A 21,582-nucleotide genomic window follows, 5' to 3' on the forward strand; every position below is an offset into this window, starting at 1 on the left:
CCCCCATCCCCATTGTTCAGGAACACCTTCCACTACACCAGATTGCTCCAGACCTCATCCAGTCTGGCCTTGAATGTTGCCAGGGATGCCATCCACAGGTCCATAAAGCAACCTGTGCCAGGGCCTCACCACACTTGCAGGGAAAAATTTTTTCCTTATATCTCATCTAAATTTACCTTCTGTCAGTTTGAAGCCATTCCTCCTTATCCAAAGTCCCTCTACTGTGGAGCCCTTTTAGGTACTGGACCAGGCTCTAAGGTCTCTCCAGAGTAGGCTAAACACCCCCAGCTCTCCCAGCCTGTCCCCAGAGCAGAGGGCCTCCAGCCCTTGGAGCATCTCTGTGGCCTCCTCTGGACTTGCTTCAGCAGCTCCACATCCTCCTGTTGTTGTTCCCCAGGGCCGGAAGCAGCTCTGCAGGTGGGATGTCACCTGAGTGGGGTAGAGGGCAGAATGCCCTCCTGCCCATGCTGGGCAATGAGCCCAGCACAGGGTGGGTTTCTGTGTGCCAATGCCTGTGGCTGGGGCATGTTGAGCTTCTTATCCACCTGCACCCACAAGTCCTTCTCCCCAGGCCTTTTCTCAATCCTTTCTCCCTTCAGCCTGCGTTTGTTCTTGGGATTGCCCTGACACATGCAGGAGTTGCACTTGGCCTTGTAGAAGTTCATACGGTTTGCATAGTGCCACCTCTCCAGCCTGTCCAGATGGTATTCCTTCCCTCCAGCATATCAGCTGCACCACACAACTTGATGTCATTGGCAGACTTCCTGGGTGCCCTCAATCCTACTGCTCATGTCACCAAAATAGATATTAAGCAGTGCTGGTCCCAGACTTGGTCTCCACTTGGACATTGAGCTGTTGACTGCAACTCTGAGTGCAGCCACCAGCAAATTCCTTATCCAGGAAGAGGTCCATCTGTCCAATTTAGAGACAAGGGATCTCCTTCAGGACAGTGTCAAACGTTTTGCACAAGTCTGGGCAGACTGTTCTTCCCTTGTCCACCAACACTGTAAGACAATCATAGAACCAAATTTGTCTGGTGTGGTTTGCTTTGCGTGAAGCCATGTTGACTCTCTACATTCACTGCCTTATTTTCCATGTGCCTTAGCAAAGTTCCCAGGTGGAGGGTTATGGAGAGTCTGCTCCATGATCTTGCCAGGTGCAGAAGTGAGGCTTGCCAGCCTGTAGTGCCCCAAGCCTGCCTTTTCTTCCTTTTTGTAAATGGGGGTTATGTTTCCCCTTTTCCAGTCACTGGGAACTTCCTCAGATGGCCACAACTTCTCAATGAATGGAAAGTGGCTTAGCCACTTCCTCTGACAGTTCCCTTAGGACTCATGGATGCATTTCATCAGTTCCCATGGACTTGTACACCTTCACCTTAGATGGTCTCAATCCTGTTTTCCTATAGCACGTGGTCCTTCATTCTGCCAGTCCCTGCTGCTTTCCCCTTTTATAACTTGGTTTGGAGCGCTTCTTGATGAGGATGGAGTCAGAAACATCATTGAGTACCTGAGCTCTCCACATCCATGGAAACCAGGTCTCCTGTTTCCTGCTGGAGAGGGCCCACGTTTTCCCCAGGCTTTCTCTTATCACCAGTGCACCTACAGAAGCTTTTCTTGTTGCCCTTGACCCCTTGGATTTTTTTTCAATGAGTCATTTCATGCTGCAATAAAAGTCTGACACTTTGTGGCTGCTAGAGGTGCATCATGTGAGTGAATGTTTTGTTTAGCTGTGGGAAATATGGTTGACAAGGGAGAGTTTGCTGCAGCTGCTAGTGGTCACGTATCTAGGTTAAAAATCTCATAGTGAATAGTATATATGGCTTGAAGATGATATCTCTGCATGAACTATGGAGTATTTTCTGTTTCTGCATTTTGATTTCCACAGCTTGTGAAGGAAGCTCAGCAGATTTAATAGTACATGTTTTTCTCACAGCACATAGGGCATTTATCAATAGTTAATGACTTGATGGTAAAATATGTTAAAGAAATTTAGCCTGTGAAGTCCAGCTCTTGAGGTTTTGTAGTTGTTCATGCAGGTTGAAATATCTGCAGAGTGAATAAACTGCAGGAAGAAGTTCTGTGGATTCAGTTGGTTTTCAGTTGTGGATTCAATTTGATTTGACAGCCTAAAACCATTCAGGTTTGTATGGTTCCAGATCTTGAGATTGGAGAGGTACTATCTCTGATGCTAATTACTGAAGTTTTGCTTTCCTTCTTACATGCTTGGACTTCATCTGAATACCTTTATCAAGACTGGCTTGGTTAGAAAATTGACATTTCTCCAGATCTTTGTTTTGCCATGTTTCTGTCTGCTTCTCTGAAGAAAAAAAAACAAAACCAACAAGTCTAATCCTCAGTTTTTAAGAACTGTGTGTTCTGACTGCTCATCTCTTGGTGAAGGAGATCTAATGTTCTCTTACATGAATTCTACCTGAAGTTTGAAGGTAGAGGGTTTTTCCTTCATATATATTTCCTTCCTTTCCTTTATTTTCTTTTTAAGTTGCTGAGTTTAGTGGACCTGGCAGATCTATTTTATCATAGGTCATCCTTCAGACACCCTGGTATAACAAAATCTTGAGAACGTGACCATCTGGCCCAGATGTTGGCTAGTACAAATAACAGTGGAATTCTTGTTTTGAATCAGCACTTGACTGGACTAACTGCAGACTAACATCTGCATTTCTGATCTGCAAAAATAAAATCTGGTATGGGGGTTCTTCAGTTGAAGGAAACATGGTATGTGTAAGTGCTTTCGTATGAAAAACATTAAATGCTAGAGAGCTCTATGTAAATGCATTTGAAAAGATAACTAGAAACAGGAACCAAAATCTGGAGCTGGGCATTTAAATGGAAAATTTGATACTAGAATTTTTTTACAGAAAAAAATTGATGCAGAAATGGATGATTGAGGGCAGTATTACTTTGCTTTTGATGCCTTCAATGAAAAGGTTTACCCAAAATTTAAATAAGGCTTAACAAAATAGGCTGTATTTAATGAAGGTGGTCAAATGAGGCGATCTAGTGGTCCCTTCTTGCCTTGGGCTAGAATTAGGGAGATGTTTTCAGCGCTGTGGTATTGTTGCAGACTTCAGAAAGGACACAAATGAACAAGTGTTCCTTATGTCTGTTCCTGAGTAAGCACTGGTACAGTTGTTAGCTGTGAGTGCCTGTTGTCTCATGTCGCTCCTGACCCTGTCAGTTGGTCTCGCAGTCAGCAAGAGCAGTAGTGAGATTCTTGGACTTTGAATACTGGGTGACTGTGTTCCTTCAATGGACAAAGACTATCAGATGTTGCACCAGTGCTCCCTTTTTCAGGTTGACTGACAGGCCTGGCCATAGTTTGCTTTATTAGATCCTTTTGCCATTCTCATTTGTCATAGCTGGACACAATCTCAAATAGTTGGAGGTTTTTCACTCGCTTTTGTTCTTTCATCAAGTTATTTTTTTCCTGTGAGCTTTCTGCTGTTTCTGACATCTGTCTTCTTTTTTCCTGAGTGCTTAGTTTTCAATCATTGGACTCCATTTTGTAATTTGTGTTACTTTGCATCAATTTCTCTGGCTACTCATTCCATCTTTTGCCAGCTGTCCCAGAGTGCTTTTCTTTGCACTCTGCATTGTTGTTGAATCTGTTTATCTTTGCTTTTGTCTCTTTCATTACTTCAGTCCTTTGTTATGCACTAGAGAGACAAGTAGATTTTGTTCAGTTCTCCTTGGTATTTGTGGAATTTGGTGTAGGAGTCTCTTGTAAGGTGTGCATGACAATCAAGTCCCACATTCTGGTAGCTGTCCCTACTGACTGGTTTGGCAGAGGGCATGCTGCTGTAGCAGTAGCACTAATGAGCACTGAAGTATTGTCTTGGTCTGAAAAGACAGGTGTCTGCTAAGGAAGGCAGGAGCCTCCCCTGAAATGGAAACTGTAAACCCTCTCCCTGCACATTGTTATAATTTTGAAATTAAGGAGCTCTCAGGCAAAGATATGGGAGCAGGAATAACAGTTCATTATTAGGAAAGAAAATTTTAAAAAATAAAAGAAAAGGAACAATGCAGTAATACAAAACAACACTGACAGAGTCAGGATATGACCTGAAACCCGGTGGGTCAGGGTGTTGGTAGCAGTCCCATTAAATGGTGGCTGCAGTCGTCCTGCAGTGATAGGTGTGGTTCTGTTGGAGCTGTGATCCTGTGTTTTTTTCTGAAGATCCAGTGGTGGTGTAGATGGGCCTGGTCTTCCTCTGGGAATCCGGTGGAAAAGGCTGACTATGGTCTTCCAAATTTCTGATTATATCCAGATATGAATGCTTGGCTCCTCCCTCTGGGTGGCACACCTCACAGTGGGATGATGTAATTTTTATCAGTCATGCAAGTGAGACTCAATGGCCCATTAACAGAAGATATCTCCCCGAGGGAGGATTAGTTGCGGAAAAGATAAAGAAAACTACCCAATTAACAAAAGACAACTGCACCACTTCTAACAGATAGGAATAGAATACACACCCACATTTCCAACCTAAGACAAGTATACCACATGGTATTAAGAAATAACTGTCACTTTGAAGTCAGGATTTAAAAGCTTGGCTATTGTCTCAGTGAAGCCCCCCACAGGCAGTTATACCGAGGTGCAGGAAATGAAAATGGATCCCTGTCTTGTTTCAACAGACTCTGGGTTTTGGGACAGGTATTACATATAAGGGTCTATATTGTTTTCACTTCTGAAATGGATTGTCTGCACATTGCTCTTATTAATAAGCATTTTTAAGATTCAGCAGTATTTACTGGATAGATGAACTTAAAAAATAAAGGGAAAAAGATATCAGGCAAAATGATGTCATAAGTAGCTTAGTTTCTTGATTCATTTTACCTTTTGTTGAACAAATTATGCCAGTCTTGCTAGATCAGTCTTGCAGTGATCCATCTAAAATATAGAAAGATCCATCTAAAAAATAGAGGCTCTTCTACCCTCTCAATTAAATGCACAGTTCTGGTAATAATTTTCATAATTTTGTGAATGTCAACTAAAGTTTCACTTTTTCAGCCAAACTCATTTAATATAGTAGTTCCCAAATTGACAGTTTCATCCCTTTTTCCTTATATGGTGATCCAAGTACTTTACTGAGCCTGCAAGATTTTGTGATACTGTTCTTTTTTTTGGTGCAAGGTAGCTCTTGATAGCTTTATATTTCCTTTTGCTTTTATGCTAGCCTTTCAAGCTCTGAAAGTTTTAAAATTTTTAGTTTTCTTAGGTGTCTAGACTTGTTTATAGGACTGCATAATTGCAAAGGTGGAACTTATTTATTTAATTTCTTTGCAAATCTAGCTCTCCGTAAATCCCATTTCCAGACTGAAAGACAGGCTGAAATACTGTACTCATCTTTATATACAAACATACAGGAGAGCTGCTGACTGCCTGGTGTGTGTGCAGCTTCTCTTAAAATATAACTCACAGATAAGATGCATCAGTTTGTTGAATGCTCAGGAATTCTCACCTCTGCTTTATCACACACACTCCCCCTTTTTACTTTTGAAGATCAAGTCCTTATAAACACCTGTTACCAGGAACTGGTAGAAACAATATGTGTTACAGCTTAGGGATTCATTGTTGCTAAAAGCATCATAGAACATAACATTTTCATAATAGTCAATATGAATGTGCTTGGAAAAAACTCCAATGATTTCTTTTTTTACAGAAAAACCTGCCATTGCCCCACCTGTCTTTGTATTTCAAAAGGATAAAGCACAGAAGGTAAGGAGATATTGATACCTTTTTTTGGTTTTGTTCTTAGCCCTGACTCCTTTCTTCCATGGTGATCAGCTTTTGTGTTGTTGTGAAGCTGAAGGTGGATAATAGAGCATTAACATCATTAATGGGCATAGGGCAAGCAGGTACTGAAGGGCTAAAAGTGGGAAGATGTATGGTGGTTTCACAATTATGGGTAGCTCTTCAGACAGAAGATGGACCAATGTGAAAGAAAAAGTATGGTGAAGGTGTATCTTGAACATGAGTCAGAGGAGTGCTGATGCACTCAGCATGACAAAGCTACAAAATTTGTTTTTCTGATAATGGGGTTAAGATAAAGGAAAGAAAACTGGTCCAGATTATTGCTTTTCACCTCAGGATACTTAAATGTCTCTCATATCTTTGGTTTGTGTGCTGTGAAGTGTCTAGTTACCTTGGGAAATGGTAATTCTGTTCCTGCATCTCAATATGGTATTTAATTCTGTCTGGTTAATAGTAAAAGCTAGTAAGATTTATGTGGGAAAAAAATCAAGGTTATTCATGTTTCTGTTGAAGATGGTGGGAACCAAGAGAAGTATGTGATACACTCTCTGTCGGATCACTGCATTGGTTTGCTGTTTGTCGAGTCAGAAATGTTTGAATTGAAATACTGAATCATTTTTCAGTTGATAGCTTTTCTTTAGTTTAGAACAAGTACCAGACTCAAGGTTTCTCACAGGTTCAATAGGCATATTCCTCAGCAGGAGCTTCAAATAGTTTCTCAGCTTGGAAAGGATTTAAGTCTGCTGTCCTCCTAATATTAGCTAATCAAATTAAATCTGCTAGAGAGTAAGTACTTTCAAGACATATTTTTAATTACATTTTTTACAATAACTGTTTACATATACTGTGGAATGAAGGAGTGGTAGTGTTTGCACTACCAATTTTGATCATGTTTCCTTTTAGGAAACAGCTCCCAGTCACCCACTGTTGCTTGGACTTTTCTGAAGTCCCTTATGAGTTGCATCATGGTGAGTGTTCTCTGCAGGTGTCCTTTACCATTGTGGTGGTCATAGCAGTGTGCAATCCAGGCAGAGTGACATGGTCCTGTGTCCTTTTTACCTGGCCTTGTCTTTACATGCCAAGATAGCAGTTCTTATACTCTCAAGTTCCTTCATGATGCACCTTTGCTTCTGCACCCCTTCAGTGGCCTCCATACTGCATGCCTTCAGTATTAAGCTGTGCAAACTCCTGCACTGGACTGTGAGACAGTTCTGTTGTGTTCTGATAGGTGTCAGTAAAATATTTGTAAAAATATATTAATTAAAGGGATAATGTGTTTTGGGGCTAGCAGAGATGATCCAGGGAGAGACATCTGTGATTTTAATCTGCCCAGCTGCCTCTGAGGATGCTGAGGTGATGCTGAACAGATAGCTGTATTCAGGACCACCTCTGCCTCGGCACAGACAGAAAGTCTGGCTTTGTTTGGTAGAGAGTCTGTGGGTTTCTCAGCATCTTGAAGGCACGGGAGTTAGAGATAAGTTATACATTTATTTAAATGCCAAGTGGTGGTGGTGCTGTCATTGGGGCTAGCCACTGTTGCTTTGGGCATGGAGTAAGTCTGGCTTGGGTGGGGAATAGGGCCTGTTCCTTGAAACAGATCAGAGAGTCTAGTGGCAGCGTCTGTCAGTTAGTTGCCAATTTTCAGAGTAGTAACAGACATAAATGCTTATGCTAAACTGTGTGTTGTGTGGAGATGTAGGATTTTTAAAGAGGAAGGGGGAGTGGTTAATAATTTTAGTAGCTTTTATTGTGGTGTAGTTGACACTGCAGAGAAGGACTTGTATCAATGCTGTGCTTCTTGCAGTTTGATTGGATTAAGAGCTTGTTGCTTGTGCCAGTAGTTGTTTTTTGTAGTATAGATATAGTAGTAGTATAGCTAGAACATGATGCTGTGAGCCCAAAGTAACAGCATATATACTGTGCTGCGTATATCAGAACCGGTATTCAGGCCAGTTTTAATCAACTTAATTAAGGAAAAGTGCATCAGGTTACATATTGGTTGAGATCTATCACTGTATTTTCAGAAAGACTTAATAGCTAGGTGTTCCCAAGAAGGGTAAACTCCATTACTGTTTCTGTAAAAGGTGCTTGGTTAAGTGCATTGTCTACCACTAAAGACTATCCTTCTTAAAGTTATCAGGGAAATCCTGTAAACAGAGGAGTTTTTCCTTGAGCAATGTTTTGAAGAAAATGCAAAAGTAACTTCAAAATAGTTGTCAAACAACACACTACTTGAATATGTAATTTCTCAATGTAAATTATAATTTTAATTTAGCAAAATGTCTGTCTAGTCAAGTCACTTTTTTCTGTAAGCAAAAGTGTTAGTGGAGGCTTTTTAGTGCTGACACAGCAGTCTGACAATAAGCTGAGGGGAAGAAAAAGCACTGCATTGTGTATTCGGTTAACTGTCTGTGATGGTTATATATGTTTGTCTACTATTTTTCCACGTGAACCTGGATGTCCTAAGCAGAATTATTTAATTGCAGCGTCTACAGATCCTCTCATTATTACAGCTGGGTTGATATAATTCAGTGGTCTTACTGATTTTTCTGGAACTAACAGTAGTGTCTACTATTAAGTTAAAGAATGTTCTTTTTCTAGAAATCCTGACTTAAGTTTGTGCTTGGTAGGTGTCTGACATTTGGGTCATACCAACACCATGGAACATTTGAGGCTTGGAGCAGAGTGGCTGGAAAGCTGCCTGGTGGAGAAGGACCTGGGGGTGCTGGTCAACAGTGGCTGAACATGAGCCCAGGTGTGCCCAGGTGGCCAAGAAGGCCAATGGCACCTGGCCTGTACCAGCCCCAGTGTGGCCAGCAGGACCAGGGCAGTGACTGTCCCTCTGTGTTAGGCACTGGTGAAGCCCCACCTCCAGTCCGAAAGGGAGGCTCAGAGGACACCTCACTCTCTGCAACTCCTTGACAGGAGGGTGGAGCCAGGTGGGGGTCAGGCTCTGCTAGCAGGGAACAAGGGACAGGATGAGAGGAAATGTCCTCAAGTTGCGCTGGGGTGTTTTAGTTTGGATATTGGGAATTTCTTCACTGAAAGGGCTGTCCAGCCCTGTCACAGCTGCCCAGGACAGTGGTGGAGTCCCCATCCCTACAGGGAATTAAAAGCTGTGCGGATGTGGCACTTGGGGATGTGGGCTACTGGTAGACTTGGTTAGTGATGAGGGAATGGCTCGACTCTGATCTTGGAGAAGTTTTCCAACCTGAACAATTCTATGGTTTTATGATCTTTTTCTCCACTAGAAATTGGAAAATATTCAGGATGTTCTAGGACAAAATTCATACCAGTCTGGAAACTAATTTTTTTAACTGCATCTTCCAGCTAGGGATGTATACACTTGAATAAAACATCAGACCTTGCAATTTGACATGTTTATTTAGAGGGGACAAAGAATGCATAGTGTTCATAATGCTGCCCCTTAATGTTACTTTACATAAGGAGGTTTGAATTTTCTTTTGCAGTTAAAGACACTTGAGCACATCCAGAGAAGGGCAACAAGGCTGGTGAGGGGCTTGGAACACATGCCCTATGAGGAACTACTGAGGGAGCTGGGGGTGTTTAGCCTGCAGAAAAGGAGACTCAGAGGTGACCTTATCACTCCCTACAACTTCCTGAAAGGTGGTTATAGTCAGGTGGGAGTTGGTCTCTTTCACCAGGCAGCAACTGATTGAACCAGAGGACACAGTCTCAAGCTGTGCCAAGGGAAATTTAGGTTGGATATTAGGAAAAAGCTTTTTACAGAAAGGGTGATAAAGTTCTGGAATGGCCTGCCCAGGGAGGTGGTGGAGTGGCCATCCCTGTATGTGTTTAAAAAAAGGCTAGATGTGGCACTTGATGCCATGGTTTAGTTGAGGTGTTAGGGCATGGGTTGGACTTGATGATCTTGAAGGGTCTCTTCCAACCTCATAATTCTGTGAATTATGTGAAAAGATAGGATTAGTCTGTCCTGGTTTTCAATTTAGATGTCAATTAATGGTGGATGTCAAGTTTGTAGTTACTAAATATGAGTGAGTCTGCATTTTCATGATTTTTATATCTCCTTAACTATTTGAGAACTATTTTTACAAAGTGTGAAATATAATCTTGCAAATATCTGAATAGTAGCACTGCTATTCGTGTTGCTGACAAGCAGAGTTCCTAGGGCTGACACAAGTTGGAAAATTGCATCAGCTTAAGGCTCAAACTACTGAGGTCTGAAAGCAGTATGAAGTCTGAACCTCACTATGTTAGGCATGGACTATTTCTGTTACTCCAAATAACTTCTTTATGAGCTAAGCTGTGTTTTTCATAGCACTTTTTGAATTAAATATTTAAATTCATGGATACAACTTATATCTGTGTTTAATATTAGACACTTTGGTGTTTCTGATCTGAAACTGATTTTAGCTTCTGCCATAAAACCATTTCATGACAATGGTTTTTCTGGCAATAGATTACTTTAAGTGATTTTCTGAAGTTAGGTTTTAACATGCATTTCTGAGGTGAAAGTATTCTGTCATTTTTGGATTGACACATTTTTAAGCAAGTATATTAGCTCAAACAAATTTAATCAGTAGTACTGTAAAGAAACACTTTGTCCAAAAATGTTTTTAAAGTAGTGTCATTTTTTCTTCTAGTATGAACTGTTGGTAAACTGGTCGTTACTGATTGTCATCACATAGGATCATTATGACATCCCTAGTCACAAGTACAAGAAAAGGTAGATTCTCCACTCAGATTTAAAAAATTTTTGCACTTGAAAACACCATTGTTTATGATGTGGCTTGCACCTTGTCCTCCTCCCTCCACCAGCCTGTGTTGGGGTATTGGTAGAATATAGAAAAGAGCACTTTAGTTTGTTGTGTAACCAGTTTTGATCAGTGTACTGCTTTCCCTATGTGAGTTGATAATGGTGGCCTTTTAAGATTGACTGTGAAAGAAGGTAAGTTAGGTGATACTTGGGTCATGTTCCATACCAAAGTGGTACAAAGATTTCAACAGGTAACTGGTGGTCCTAAATGCAAAGCTTCTGGAGTGAATAAGGGTTTATGTTGTTCAATTGTTCAAGCTGTAATCATGGTCTTAACTATGGAGTTTTAAAACTAGGTATAGAGTTGTAAAAGTGATGGATGTGATTGGAAGATGGTATTCCCAGGTAGCCTGGAGAGCAAAATAATGAGTTAATTTTTTTTTTTAAAGATATGTAAAGTAGGGGTTAGTTGAAGTCCTGCTTTGATGCAGTGTTATTTGGAAATGCTTGGGTTTTGGTGGTTTGGGGAGGCAAATGACTAGAAAAGATTCTTCATGCTGTGGCCATGACTTAAAGGTTTAGGATAGTGACAGAGAGAGAACTGTGAAGTTATTTGTGTACAGAGAGGCAGAGCATTCCCTTTCCCAGTCTGTTTCAGCATTGTTAGCATGGATACCCAGTGGAACTGATAAAGTCCATAGTATACTTAAGGAGTTAAAATTTGTGCTTAAGAGGTCATAATTTTGAATATGTTGCTGTACTTAAAAGAACAGTCATGAGAAGGTATTTGGAGAGACAGTTGTGTAGAAAAAGCTTGGAGGAATATAGAGAGGCTGATAAAGGCTCTTAGGCATATAGGCAAGAGTTGTCCTTGGCTCTAAGCAGGTAAAAATGTGAAAAGATATACTGAGAGTAGTCTTTTTAGGCCATTGGATAGAGGTGCTAGAGTGAGGAAAATGAGGAAAGGGGTTGCAAATAACTCAGAACTGTGAGGAAAAGCTGGTCCAAGAGTGCTTGTTCCAGTCTTTATTGAAAAATAATATGATTTCCTTGCCTATATTTGGTGACTGTGGTATCATATGAGTCTTAGCTTTTAATTATTCCTTCATGTCTCTCCTTATTTTCTGCAATACAGAGGAAGCCAAATCTCCAAATAGATGTATTTAGTCTGGGTGTGTTATTTTTAGTTTAAAAAAAAATAGAAGTTGTTTGATCTGGTTTAGCTAGGCGAATTTGTGTAGGTGGCTTCTTAATATTATTCAACTCTCCCTTGATCTTTGCCATAGTATTTAAGAGGCAGGAACAGGTTTCTGTCAAGTTCTCCCGAGAACTGTATTTTATAAGGAATGCTTTCTCTAGAGAGAGGAGGCTCAAGGAGTGACACATTTCTCAGGCAAAATATTCCAGCAAAAATGAAGAGAGCTGTTCACCAGCTCCAAAGAACTTCCAGAAGGAGCTTAGATCAGAATTCATGAAGCTAAGAGACTAGGAAACACTTTCAATAGTATGCATGACCAAGGATTAAAATTAATTTTAAGAGTTCACAGTTTCCTTTGGATATGCTTTTTTGAGAGCAAAAAACAGGCTGTACAAACATCTGCCTGGAGCAGTTCTGGTTTGATAGATAAATCCTTGAGTCCTTTGTTGGTCTTGTCTTCCATGACTTAAACCATGTACTATTCACAGAATTCTGAAACTTACAGTAGTTTTTGATTAATATACTTTTTCTAATATAATTTTTTAAAATATATTTATATATTGGCCATTAAATTCTTATATTGGATTCAGATTTTTCTTCATAGAAGTGGTGATTTGCAATAGTTATTTTTCTTTGTTTGTTTTGTGGGTCTTGAAGCAGATACTCCAGTCTTGCTTAGGATAGAAGTCAGATTTATACTTATTTCCACTTTTAAAGATGCTTGACAGCAAGTATTTCAAGTATTACAGGAGTTATTAAAATCTGTTGAATGTTTACTTAGTCTACTTTAGGATATTCTAAACTGTGGCAATATCAATTACTTGCAAAATATTTTGTCATTTCCATTTTTAAGTGCTTAGCACAAGTGTGCATTGCATGTTTGTACCTCTTCTTCATTACGAGCAATTTTCTAAACTCTACCTAGAAGCCAGTATAAATTTCTGGTAAGGCTCTTTTTTTTACATATATTTTAAGTGCTATGCCCAGTTCCAGGTAGCCTTTCCTTCTGTTCTCCCCAGACAAAAAGATAAGGATAGGTGGCTAGACTGCTAGATTTTATTAAATGTTTGGTGAAAAAATGTTTCCTTAACTATTCTCATTCTGTGGGGTTTTAAGTTAGTGTTTGGGTCTGTAATTAAAAACTAAAAATTAAAATGTTAGATAACTTTTGACAGTACAAAAACCCAGCACCCTGAACTTTTACCTGATCTCCATAGTAATATCCCCATAAATATATTTTTACTATTTTGAGCCTTAATCATAGTAATTTCTTGCATAATAAAATTTCATGTATAAAATTTCGCTGGCTTTTGTTACCATGACAGGGCAAGTGTTAATTGAAGAACTTGGCTCTTAAGTGGTGCTGTTTAGTTTTCAGGCTTTTGCTTACTTTCTTGCACAGACCTGGGCAATGATGAGCATTTTTAGTTTCTTCATTCTACCAAGTGTTTTCTGGGAGCAAACCGAGGTTGTGTCCGTTTGAGTGCCATCTTTTCCTTACTGCATAATTCTTCAGATACTTCACCATAAGATGCCGGGAAGCACAGGCCACAGATTGCAAGTGCACATCCTTGGCCTGCATGTTATCCATGGACTATAATTCAGTCCTTAATCACAATACAGTTGTTTGTGCTCAAAGCCTTTTTATAACTTGTTTGTTCTTCAAATGTGTACAGAATATGATAATGCTAACTTTTGTTGTACAGGCAGGGATGTGCAACATTAAATGATGTGAAGGAATGAAAAGTCTGTGGCAGAGGTTCAGCAAATACCAAATCCCATTAAGTTGCACTAGTTATCCAGTCACCTCCCTCCTTGAAATAGATTGAAACTTGCTAATTTATGAAAAAAAGTTGGTGTTGCTTTTCAGATAATTCACCGTCATGTATATATGAAGGGATCCTGTGTCTTGTGTGAATGTTAAAATAATAAATTTCTGTGAGAATTTTATAACCAACCTCACCTCCCTCAAAAGTTGGCTGAAGAGGCAGTGGAGGACACTTATTTAGAGTACTTGTCTAATTTTTATATCTGAATCTGAAGGTGAAAGCTATCAACTGTCCTTTAGTCCTTGAGAAAGGGGAGGAGTTAAACCCCAACAAGCCTGTAGCTGGCAAAATCCTCTTTGCTGGGGACACAGATGATTTTGGTAACTTTCAAAAGAGTGCATTTGCTCCAACTAAGGCTTTTCTCAGGGATGGGAACTAATTCTTTCAGCACGTCTGTCACAGAGTTTCTATGTATTTTAATTGGAGTCTCAGGAACAAGCAGCTCCTTCTGCCCTACTGTGAAAACAGTGAAAATTAAACAAATGGATCCTCTGGCTAGGACGACCAATCTCATGTTGCAGCCTTGCATTGAAGGGACGTTGTCTTTTCTGCTCACAGTCCCCTGCAGAGCAAAAAGCTTTGTCGGATTCAGGCGAGGACCCCCAGGGAGAGGTTGAGCCCCCCTACCATGGTCTGGGTCACACAGAACCAGCTGGTGAGTGCGACTCTGAGCACCCTGCTCCTGCTGTGGCCTCAGTCAGTGCTACCCTGAGTCCTGCTTCTGAAGCCCAGCTTGCTCCTATTCAACAAGAACTGGCAGGGGTAAGTGTCAATCTACCAAGTACTTCTGCTGCTGAGGGGATTAGAGGAAACAGTCCCTTCCGTTAGGTGGAATCCATTACTGTTCACTGTAGGTAGTGCAAATCACAGTCTGTCTGGTTCTTTGATCTCAAGTGTTAGTCTTCTCTAAACCCTTGTTCCAATTAGAAGTAATGAAATTTGTGAGTCTCCCTAGTAGCGTAACTGTAGAAGACACCTAAAGTATTTTAAAATTTAAACTGTGTGTTTGCTAAGGGCAAGAGCACTTCTAAATAAATGAGAAAGCGGGTCTATATTTGATGGGTTTGCTTCAAGCAGTTAGAGGAGGACTCTTTGTTCTTTCTATGGGCCATAATATACTGCAGCAAGTGAGCAGGTAATACAGCTTCCACTGGATGTGTCATGCCAACCCGTAACGTATTTTAACAGACTAAAAGCACCAAGCATCATAGCAGAGTTTAGGATTAGGGTGTTTGGAGTGGGGACGAAATCAGTGTCTTGTGGAAAAGCTGTCAGTGCACATAATTTGATTTTTCTTCTGGTGATGCGGCAAAATCTTTTCTGAAAGATTGGATGACTAAATGACTCCTACCATACAGTCTTTCAGAGCAACTTTAAGTGTTCCTAATCTCTCTGCTTGGTGGACCATGTTTTCTTGGTACAGATGAGTGTCACTGTTCATTCTGGCATCACACCCTAGGCATGTGCTTTTTGCTCAAGCTTTGTTAAGGCTGCTTCACCCAATACCTGGACCCTTTCCTTGCACTGGTTGGTTTCGAGGTTTTTGTCCAAGAATTGGCCATTTCAAATAAACCTAGTACTGAGTGGATTGTCGTGATAAGGTGCTAATAGCTGTAGGTTAAGCACCTCTCAATGTTCAGACTGTTGCTTAATTAACCGCAGAACTCTTTCTTTTCTGAAGCTTGACGTTTTCAAGGCTTAATATTTTAAAATATAGCTGGTAAGCATGTGCGGAAAATCACACTCTGAAAAGCCAATGTCCATAAAGGAGACAGAGGAGTCCTGCAACTTTATTTGAATAAAAAAGGAGAGAGTCCACTAGCCACACGTTCCCACCAGGTTTTCTTTCTTGAGGTTCTGGAGGGCGCAGCCTTCTCTTTTTATCCCAAACTCCCGGCTGCATGTTGCCCTCTTCCTTTCCCCATTGTCTGAAGTACTAGGAAGGTAGAGCCTTCCCGAACTGCCTATTGCATATTCCCGCTTCAAAGTGTCATTTTACCCCAAAGTTCCTAACTTCAGGCTTGTGCTGAGTCCCTCACTTGTGTGTTTCAGGAGTTGGGCTGTCTGGGCTCCATAACAAACCTGCTGCTTGAAGTTAGGGGAGACATTAAGACCAGTTTCAAAGACGTTAACACCCATGCCCTCACCCGTGGAATTCTTTGTAAAGATGTTATCACACATCTTTCCTATCAAACATAATCACAGACTTTTATCTCAGTTTTCTGTCATTTGAAATTGCAGTGTTACTAGAACTATCCAAGAGAATGGTGTTAACCAGACTTTCAGGAATGCAGCAGGAAGTTGTTGTCTTCGTCTTGTTCTTAGAGAGCAGAAAATCTTACCCCAGTTAACTGTGTTCTGAAAGAAATTTAAAACCCACAAATGCTGTTGGGGATCATATGCAGAAATTAGTGGCTGTACAGAACGTCTGTTTCAGCATTCTTCTTGATTCAGTTCAGTTAAATGTATTGAATTGTATGGTGCTCAGTATGGGCATGTAACTGGCATGTACTGGCAAGTACTCTTCAAATTATTCCAGTGTCTTACAGCAAAATCATCCCTTACCTTGTAATCTGGAGGAGATTGATGCATCTTAAGAGTGCTTGTACTGGTTCATTGGAGTGTCAGTTTTCGTGCAGTCTTCTCAGGGCCTGGGAAGATGGATGAGTTAAGACAGAAGAAGAGACACTGCGTATTTCTTGTTTACTTGTTTGTATACACACTCATAGATATTTCGGAATGGCATGAATTTAGTGTGGCTGTAGGTACAGCCCCTTGCAGAGCTGATGGTTATGTCCTAACTCTGCTGTCCTACACCAACCTCCCACAGCACATGACCATCCCAGCAAGACTGCTGATTAAGAGGTTCTGGAACAGCTTTTAAGCAAATCATGGCAGTTCAGTAATGCTTGTGTATGTGCAGACTGTCTGGACTGAAGACTTGCATTACTGTGCTCTGAAGTCCATTTTATATGATTTTTGCATCTTAAAATGCATTTTCAGAGATAAACACTAGAAGTATTTCAAAGATAAACACTAGAAGCTCCTAGAGCTTTCCCTGAATTGCATTGAACTTTTCTGCTTTAGCCAAATTCTCTCTTCCTCTCCCGGTTTCTCCTCACTAGTGTAAATAAGGAAAAACTGACAATTTAAAGTTTTGAAGTTCTTCTCTTAGCTTGATGTAACAATTGTGTGATGAATCAATGTTTGTATTTAGTTAACTACTGTGAAGTATGCTTTTAAGAAGCAGTTGGTAGCCTTTATGAAGCTAATCTCTTTAACTAGAAACGTGTCTTAATTATGGGAGCCTCTATAATTAGAGGCATATATGTAACTTTTCTCTAGCTGGATTTCTGAAAGCTGGGGACAGAGGGAATAAGTGAAAAGTGGCTTCTGCTCTTCAATGAGAAAATTCTAGGTTGGATTTTGCTGTTACCAGTTTGTGTCTCATCAGCATCTAATTCCAAAGAACTGAATGTAGACAAATTTAATTACCTTAGTGGTTTCTTACAGGATGAGCTGGTCCTTGCTTTTGTTTCTATTTTGTGGGGTACTTATTTAAAGCATTATTTTAAAGCATATTGTTGCTGTAAAGTACAGACTGAGTAGATTGAGAAGTGTAAAATGGAGAGGCTGGACTGCTGTTCATTGTCACTAAATGTAATTTGCTGCTTTTCCAGTCTGTCAGGTTTGTCATGCATATATATATGTCTACTGTACCCAGCTTCCTCTGAAGCAGCACTGGTATACAATTCTGGCTGCAGTGGTGACTTACTTTGTCTGTGGTTTCATAGAAAAGTGAAGCTTATGCTAATAACAGTAGATCTGTGTACCCCCGTGGAATCTGCCTGGCATGAATTTGTCCACAGGTACACAGCTTTAATCTCCCAAAACTCTTGGGCTAGGAAGCATGGAAATAACTTGGAGCAGATTCTCTGTTCTGCTTTGCCCTCGGTAGAGTACAGAGTTGGTTTTGGATATTGATGCCTGTTACCCACTAAACAGGCACGGTGATGGTACATTAGTTGTGCTTGTCAGTTACAAAATTACAATGATAAGATGATTTGAGGCACAAGCCTCAAATCATATAGGTTTGACTTTTGGATGTGTTACTTGAGCATTGAGAATGAAGCATATGTTAAGTTTTTGACATTCAGGTGGAAATAATTTGTTTATTTTTAAGGATTTTTTGCATATAGAGATCTGCAGTTCCACTCATGCAAATATTTTACCAAGTGTTTTCTTTTCGCTTTCAGGATTTTTGATAAAAGTGGAAACAAATTGCTTTTGTATGTGACAACACTTTATGGGCAAAATGGAATAATTTTGAGTTCAGATGCTGGTCGTTGAAATACATGATACCATGGTTTTCCATTTTAACCTCATCTTTTGGGAAAGTATTGTGTATTGGCAAGGTCAGGGACTAATACGACCACCTTCCGGTAGTACCATGGACTGCTTGACTACTTATGTGGAAAGAACCATGGATCATCAAGTGCAGTATTAACATGGCTGGGCTGATAGTTCTGGAATGCAACTCCCTGCATTCACACACACCTGTCAGTAGCTTCTTATTCCCGATGCTAAAGGTTTCAAAAGTACTCAACTAGGGTGCTAGTGAGGTAGCTATTTTTTTTCTATGAACATAAAACAGAAAAGCCCTGAAAGGTAATTAAATAGACACAGTGCAGTGTGTTTTTAATTAGCGTTTAGTGGAATACTGATAGTACAGTATTACCTGGGTTCTAAATGTATGCAATGCTAAATAGAAAGTTTTTTACTTTCTGACATTCTAACACTCAAGGTATGCCTCAGATACAAGTCCTGTGCAGATTTGTGCAGTCTTTCTGTGTGTCTGCCTGCTCTCAGTGCCCAAGTGGGCCAAATAATGGTGGGGAAGGAGTTTTGGGGCATCAGTGGGCTCTGCCCATGAGCTGCCATTCTTCCATTTATCAGCCAATCTCTGAGGTAAGACTGAGTGAAGGGGAGGTGTCCATCTGCATGTCCTAGGGCAGGAGTGGGATGAAAGGGTAGTGTTGGACTAGGCAGATGGTCCAATATGTCAGAGCTGTCTGAAAGGATGGTATAGCCAAGGTGGGGGGTTGGTCTGTTCCTCCAGGTAACAATTTACAGGACAAAAGGATATGACCTCAAGCTGAACATTTAGATTGGATATTAGGAAAAGCATGTTCCAAAAAAGGTTTGTGCAGCCACGGAACAGGCTGCCCATGGCAGTGGTGGAGCCATCTTCCCTGCAGGGATTTGTAAGATGTGTGGATGTGGCACTTGTGGACATGTTTTAGCATTGGGCATGGCAGTTCTGATGGATCACTTAGACTTGATGATCTTAAAGGTTCTTGCTTACCTAATCAATTTGATTATTCTAAGATGTTTTGTAGTGAGATGAAGATGCTGATGCAGCCGTGATCACCTTCCATAGTGAAAGGAATCTGTCATGGGGTTATTTTTTGGAGGAGCAAAGGAGATTATATTAGTTGAGGAACTGGCAGAGAGATAGGAGGAAGGAGCCATAGAAATCCTCAGAAAATACATAAAACCTTTGTTCAAAGACTTTTAAAATATCTATGATAGTTGGTAGCCCGTGGTGCTTCTTATTTTGTTCTGGTGCTGTGGAACATGTTAGGGGGACTATCCATTGCTAATTACAATAAAAATACTGTTGTACTAGTTTATAGAGCATGCTTTGAAAGGCATTCCTCTAATGCTACAATTTTGTTGAAGGAACTAATGTCACTTAGTAATTAGGTAAAGTGCTTTGAAATGAACTCACAAATAATGGGTATGTTTATGTTGAGCTTGAAACTTCATATTTTAAAAATGAAACCAATTTTGAAAACTGTCATTTTCAAATTTTCAGTATATAGAAAATGTAACTGTAGTAATTGTTACACAGTCCCTAAAGATATTAGTGCTTGGTAATCTTCAGGAATCTTACTTGTAAATGAAATATTTTGAATTAATTGCATTTGATAGTATCTGTGTGAAACTCTATGCTCACATATAAGTCACAGAAGGTTATTGCATTGAGTGTGTTTCATTGACATTAAGGAAAAGTTCTCCTAACTGATGTTTAAAACATTTGGATCAAACAGAAGAGACTGAAATGTTCAGTATGTGATCTTTCTTTGATCAGTGTAATCTGATTTCAGAGATCTGCAGATGGATCAAGTCCAGAAGATGGAGATGGTAAGAGATTTTATTGTAAAATTAAAAGCCGTGAGTGTGTGTCTTGCTGGGATGTTTTGCATTTTCTCTAATAAATTTTTTTCTACAGAATCTGATCGAGAGGATGGAAGCTACTGTCCACCTGTAAAACGAGAGAGAACTTCGTCTTTGAATCAGTTCCCTCCCTCTCAGTCAGGTAAATGTTGCTACACTATTATAAATGAGGGATAGTTTTCCTACCTAGAAATTCTTTTTCCAGTCCTGTAAGCAGTCTTATTACTGTCTGTTGTGCTTTGGGTTAAGACCACAGCAGCCATGTACTCATGTTAGCAAATTTGGTGAAGCCCAAAGGAGCTTATTGATAGCTTTTAAAAATGTTTTCTGTCTGTAAGTTTATGTGTATTTGTAGGTTCACCTTTCACTATTGTGCTGTTTTTGCACAAAATTGCAGAATTAACCAGAAATCTTCTTGATTTGTTGTGATCAGGTCGCTTCTTTCCAAATTTATATAAGTGCTACCTTTTTCTTAGTTACTCTGCTGCCAGGGAAGTTTTTCAAGTCTCAACTCGTGTTTTAGTCATCTTTTCTCTTCTCCCGTTACTTTTAAAATGGGGAGGATTCAGTGCACTTCTTAAACACCTGACATATGCAAGAGAGAATGACCACAGCCTGTGTGTGTGCACAGTCAGGGCAGTGAATTCACTGGGGTAAATTCATGCTGTTCACTTGCATGGGAATGGTCACGTTTGATATTTGTTCACTCTCAGGAACAGTCTTGATTTCTGCTGTCTCTCCTCACAGATCATATGAAGGTTTTAGCTTTGGTAAACAGTTATTTTAGTTAAGATATGTCAGTGTTAGAGGCAGATTTTGAGACTGCTACTTTATTTCTACTGTCTTAAAAAAATGTTCCTCTCCCATGCAGCACATTCTGGAGATGTGACTAAAAGGTGAAAGCCTAGTCATTTTGATTTTAATTTGAAAGAAATAAATGACTGTGACATCCAAGATGTAGTTGCTGATACTTTATGGGCATACCGTTTTAAATTCATGCGCCAGTCCTAGTCAGGGGATGAAGCTCTTCTCTTTCAGATCCAAATTTTCTGTTGGGCAGCTCAGTGGGTCTCCAGATGTCATCCTGTGAATTGAATGATCAGTGCTGCTGCTATCTGTTTGCCAGCCACTCTCAGTAAAAGAACGCACAAAAATAATGAAGACAGGGTTTTATAGATTTTCTGTTAGAATAATAGTATGTGTATAACCAGGTTCCCCGTAGTCTCTTAACACTTACATTCTGCTATGTCTTTGTCATATAAGATTAGAATCTCTATGCTTACATCTGTTAAGAAGTGTAGGAAAACAATTTTCTCAACTCTTTCTTGGTTAAATACTGGATATTCCAGGAGTCCAGTATCCTTTCTCAAGCCTCTGCTTAGCTAATGAATTTTGAGAGGATGTGGTGATTTATTGACACCTTTCTTTTCCTCTGATGTGTGTTGTTCTCAAGCAGTGACAACTTGGATTTGAATTGCAAGTTTCATGAAGACCTCTTTGAATATTGTTGACATTATTCAATGGCTTTGGTTTCCAGAAAATATTTTACTTTCCCACCTTCTTTCTTTTTTTTTTTTTTTTTGGTGGGGTTATGTTTCTCGCAAGAATAGGGAAATTTTACTTGCATGAAAACTGTGTCATGTTTAAGCTTAAGGCAGACAATAATAAAAAAGAGAGAAGGTGGAATTTAAGGAAATAAGAAAAAAATTTTCAGACTTAAGTATAAAAGGCAAATACGACATTTTTTAGTACAATGGTGTTCAGAGATGAGCTTCATTTCTCTTTTCAACATACTTGAACTT

At 39.9% G+C, this 21,582-nt stretch overlaps 1 protein-coding gene across 1 annotated transcript in view; it reads left to right on the top strand.

Annotated features, from left to right (window-relative positions):
- The window catches only part of RANBP3 (RAN binding protein 3), a 67,681-nt gene that overhangs the window by 5,869 nt on the left and 40,230 nt on the right, over positions 1-21,582 (top strand). Inside the window, exons 4-7 of the mRNA XM_014309608.2 lie at positions 5,684-5,739; positions 14,099-14,302; positions 19,711-19,747; positions 19,836-19,922. Of these exons, the coding sequence (XP_014165083.1) occupies positions 5,684-5,739; positions 14,099-14,302; positions 19,711-19,747; positions 19,836-19,922 (384 nt within the window). The remainder of the gene's footprint in view (positions 1-5,683; positions 5,740-14,098; positions 14,303-19,710; positions 19,748-19,835; positions 19,923-21,582) is intronic.

This window comes from Geospiza fortis, unplaced genomic scaffold (genome assembly GCF_000277835.1).
Source record: "Geospiza fortis unplaced genomic scaffold, GeoFor_1.0 scaffold254, whole genome shotgun sequence".
Taxonomy (NCBI): domain Eukaryota; kingdom Metazoa; phylum Chordata; class Aves; order Passeriformes; family Thraupidae; genus Geospiza; species Geospiza fortis.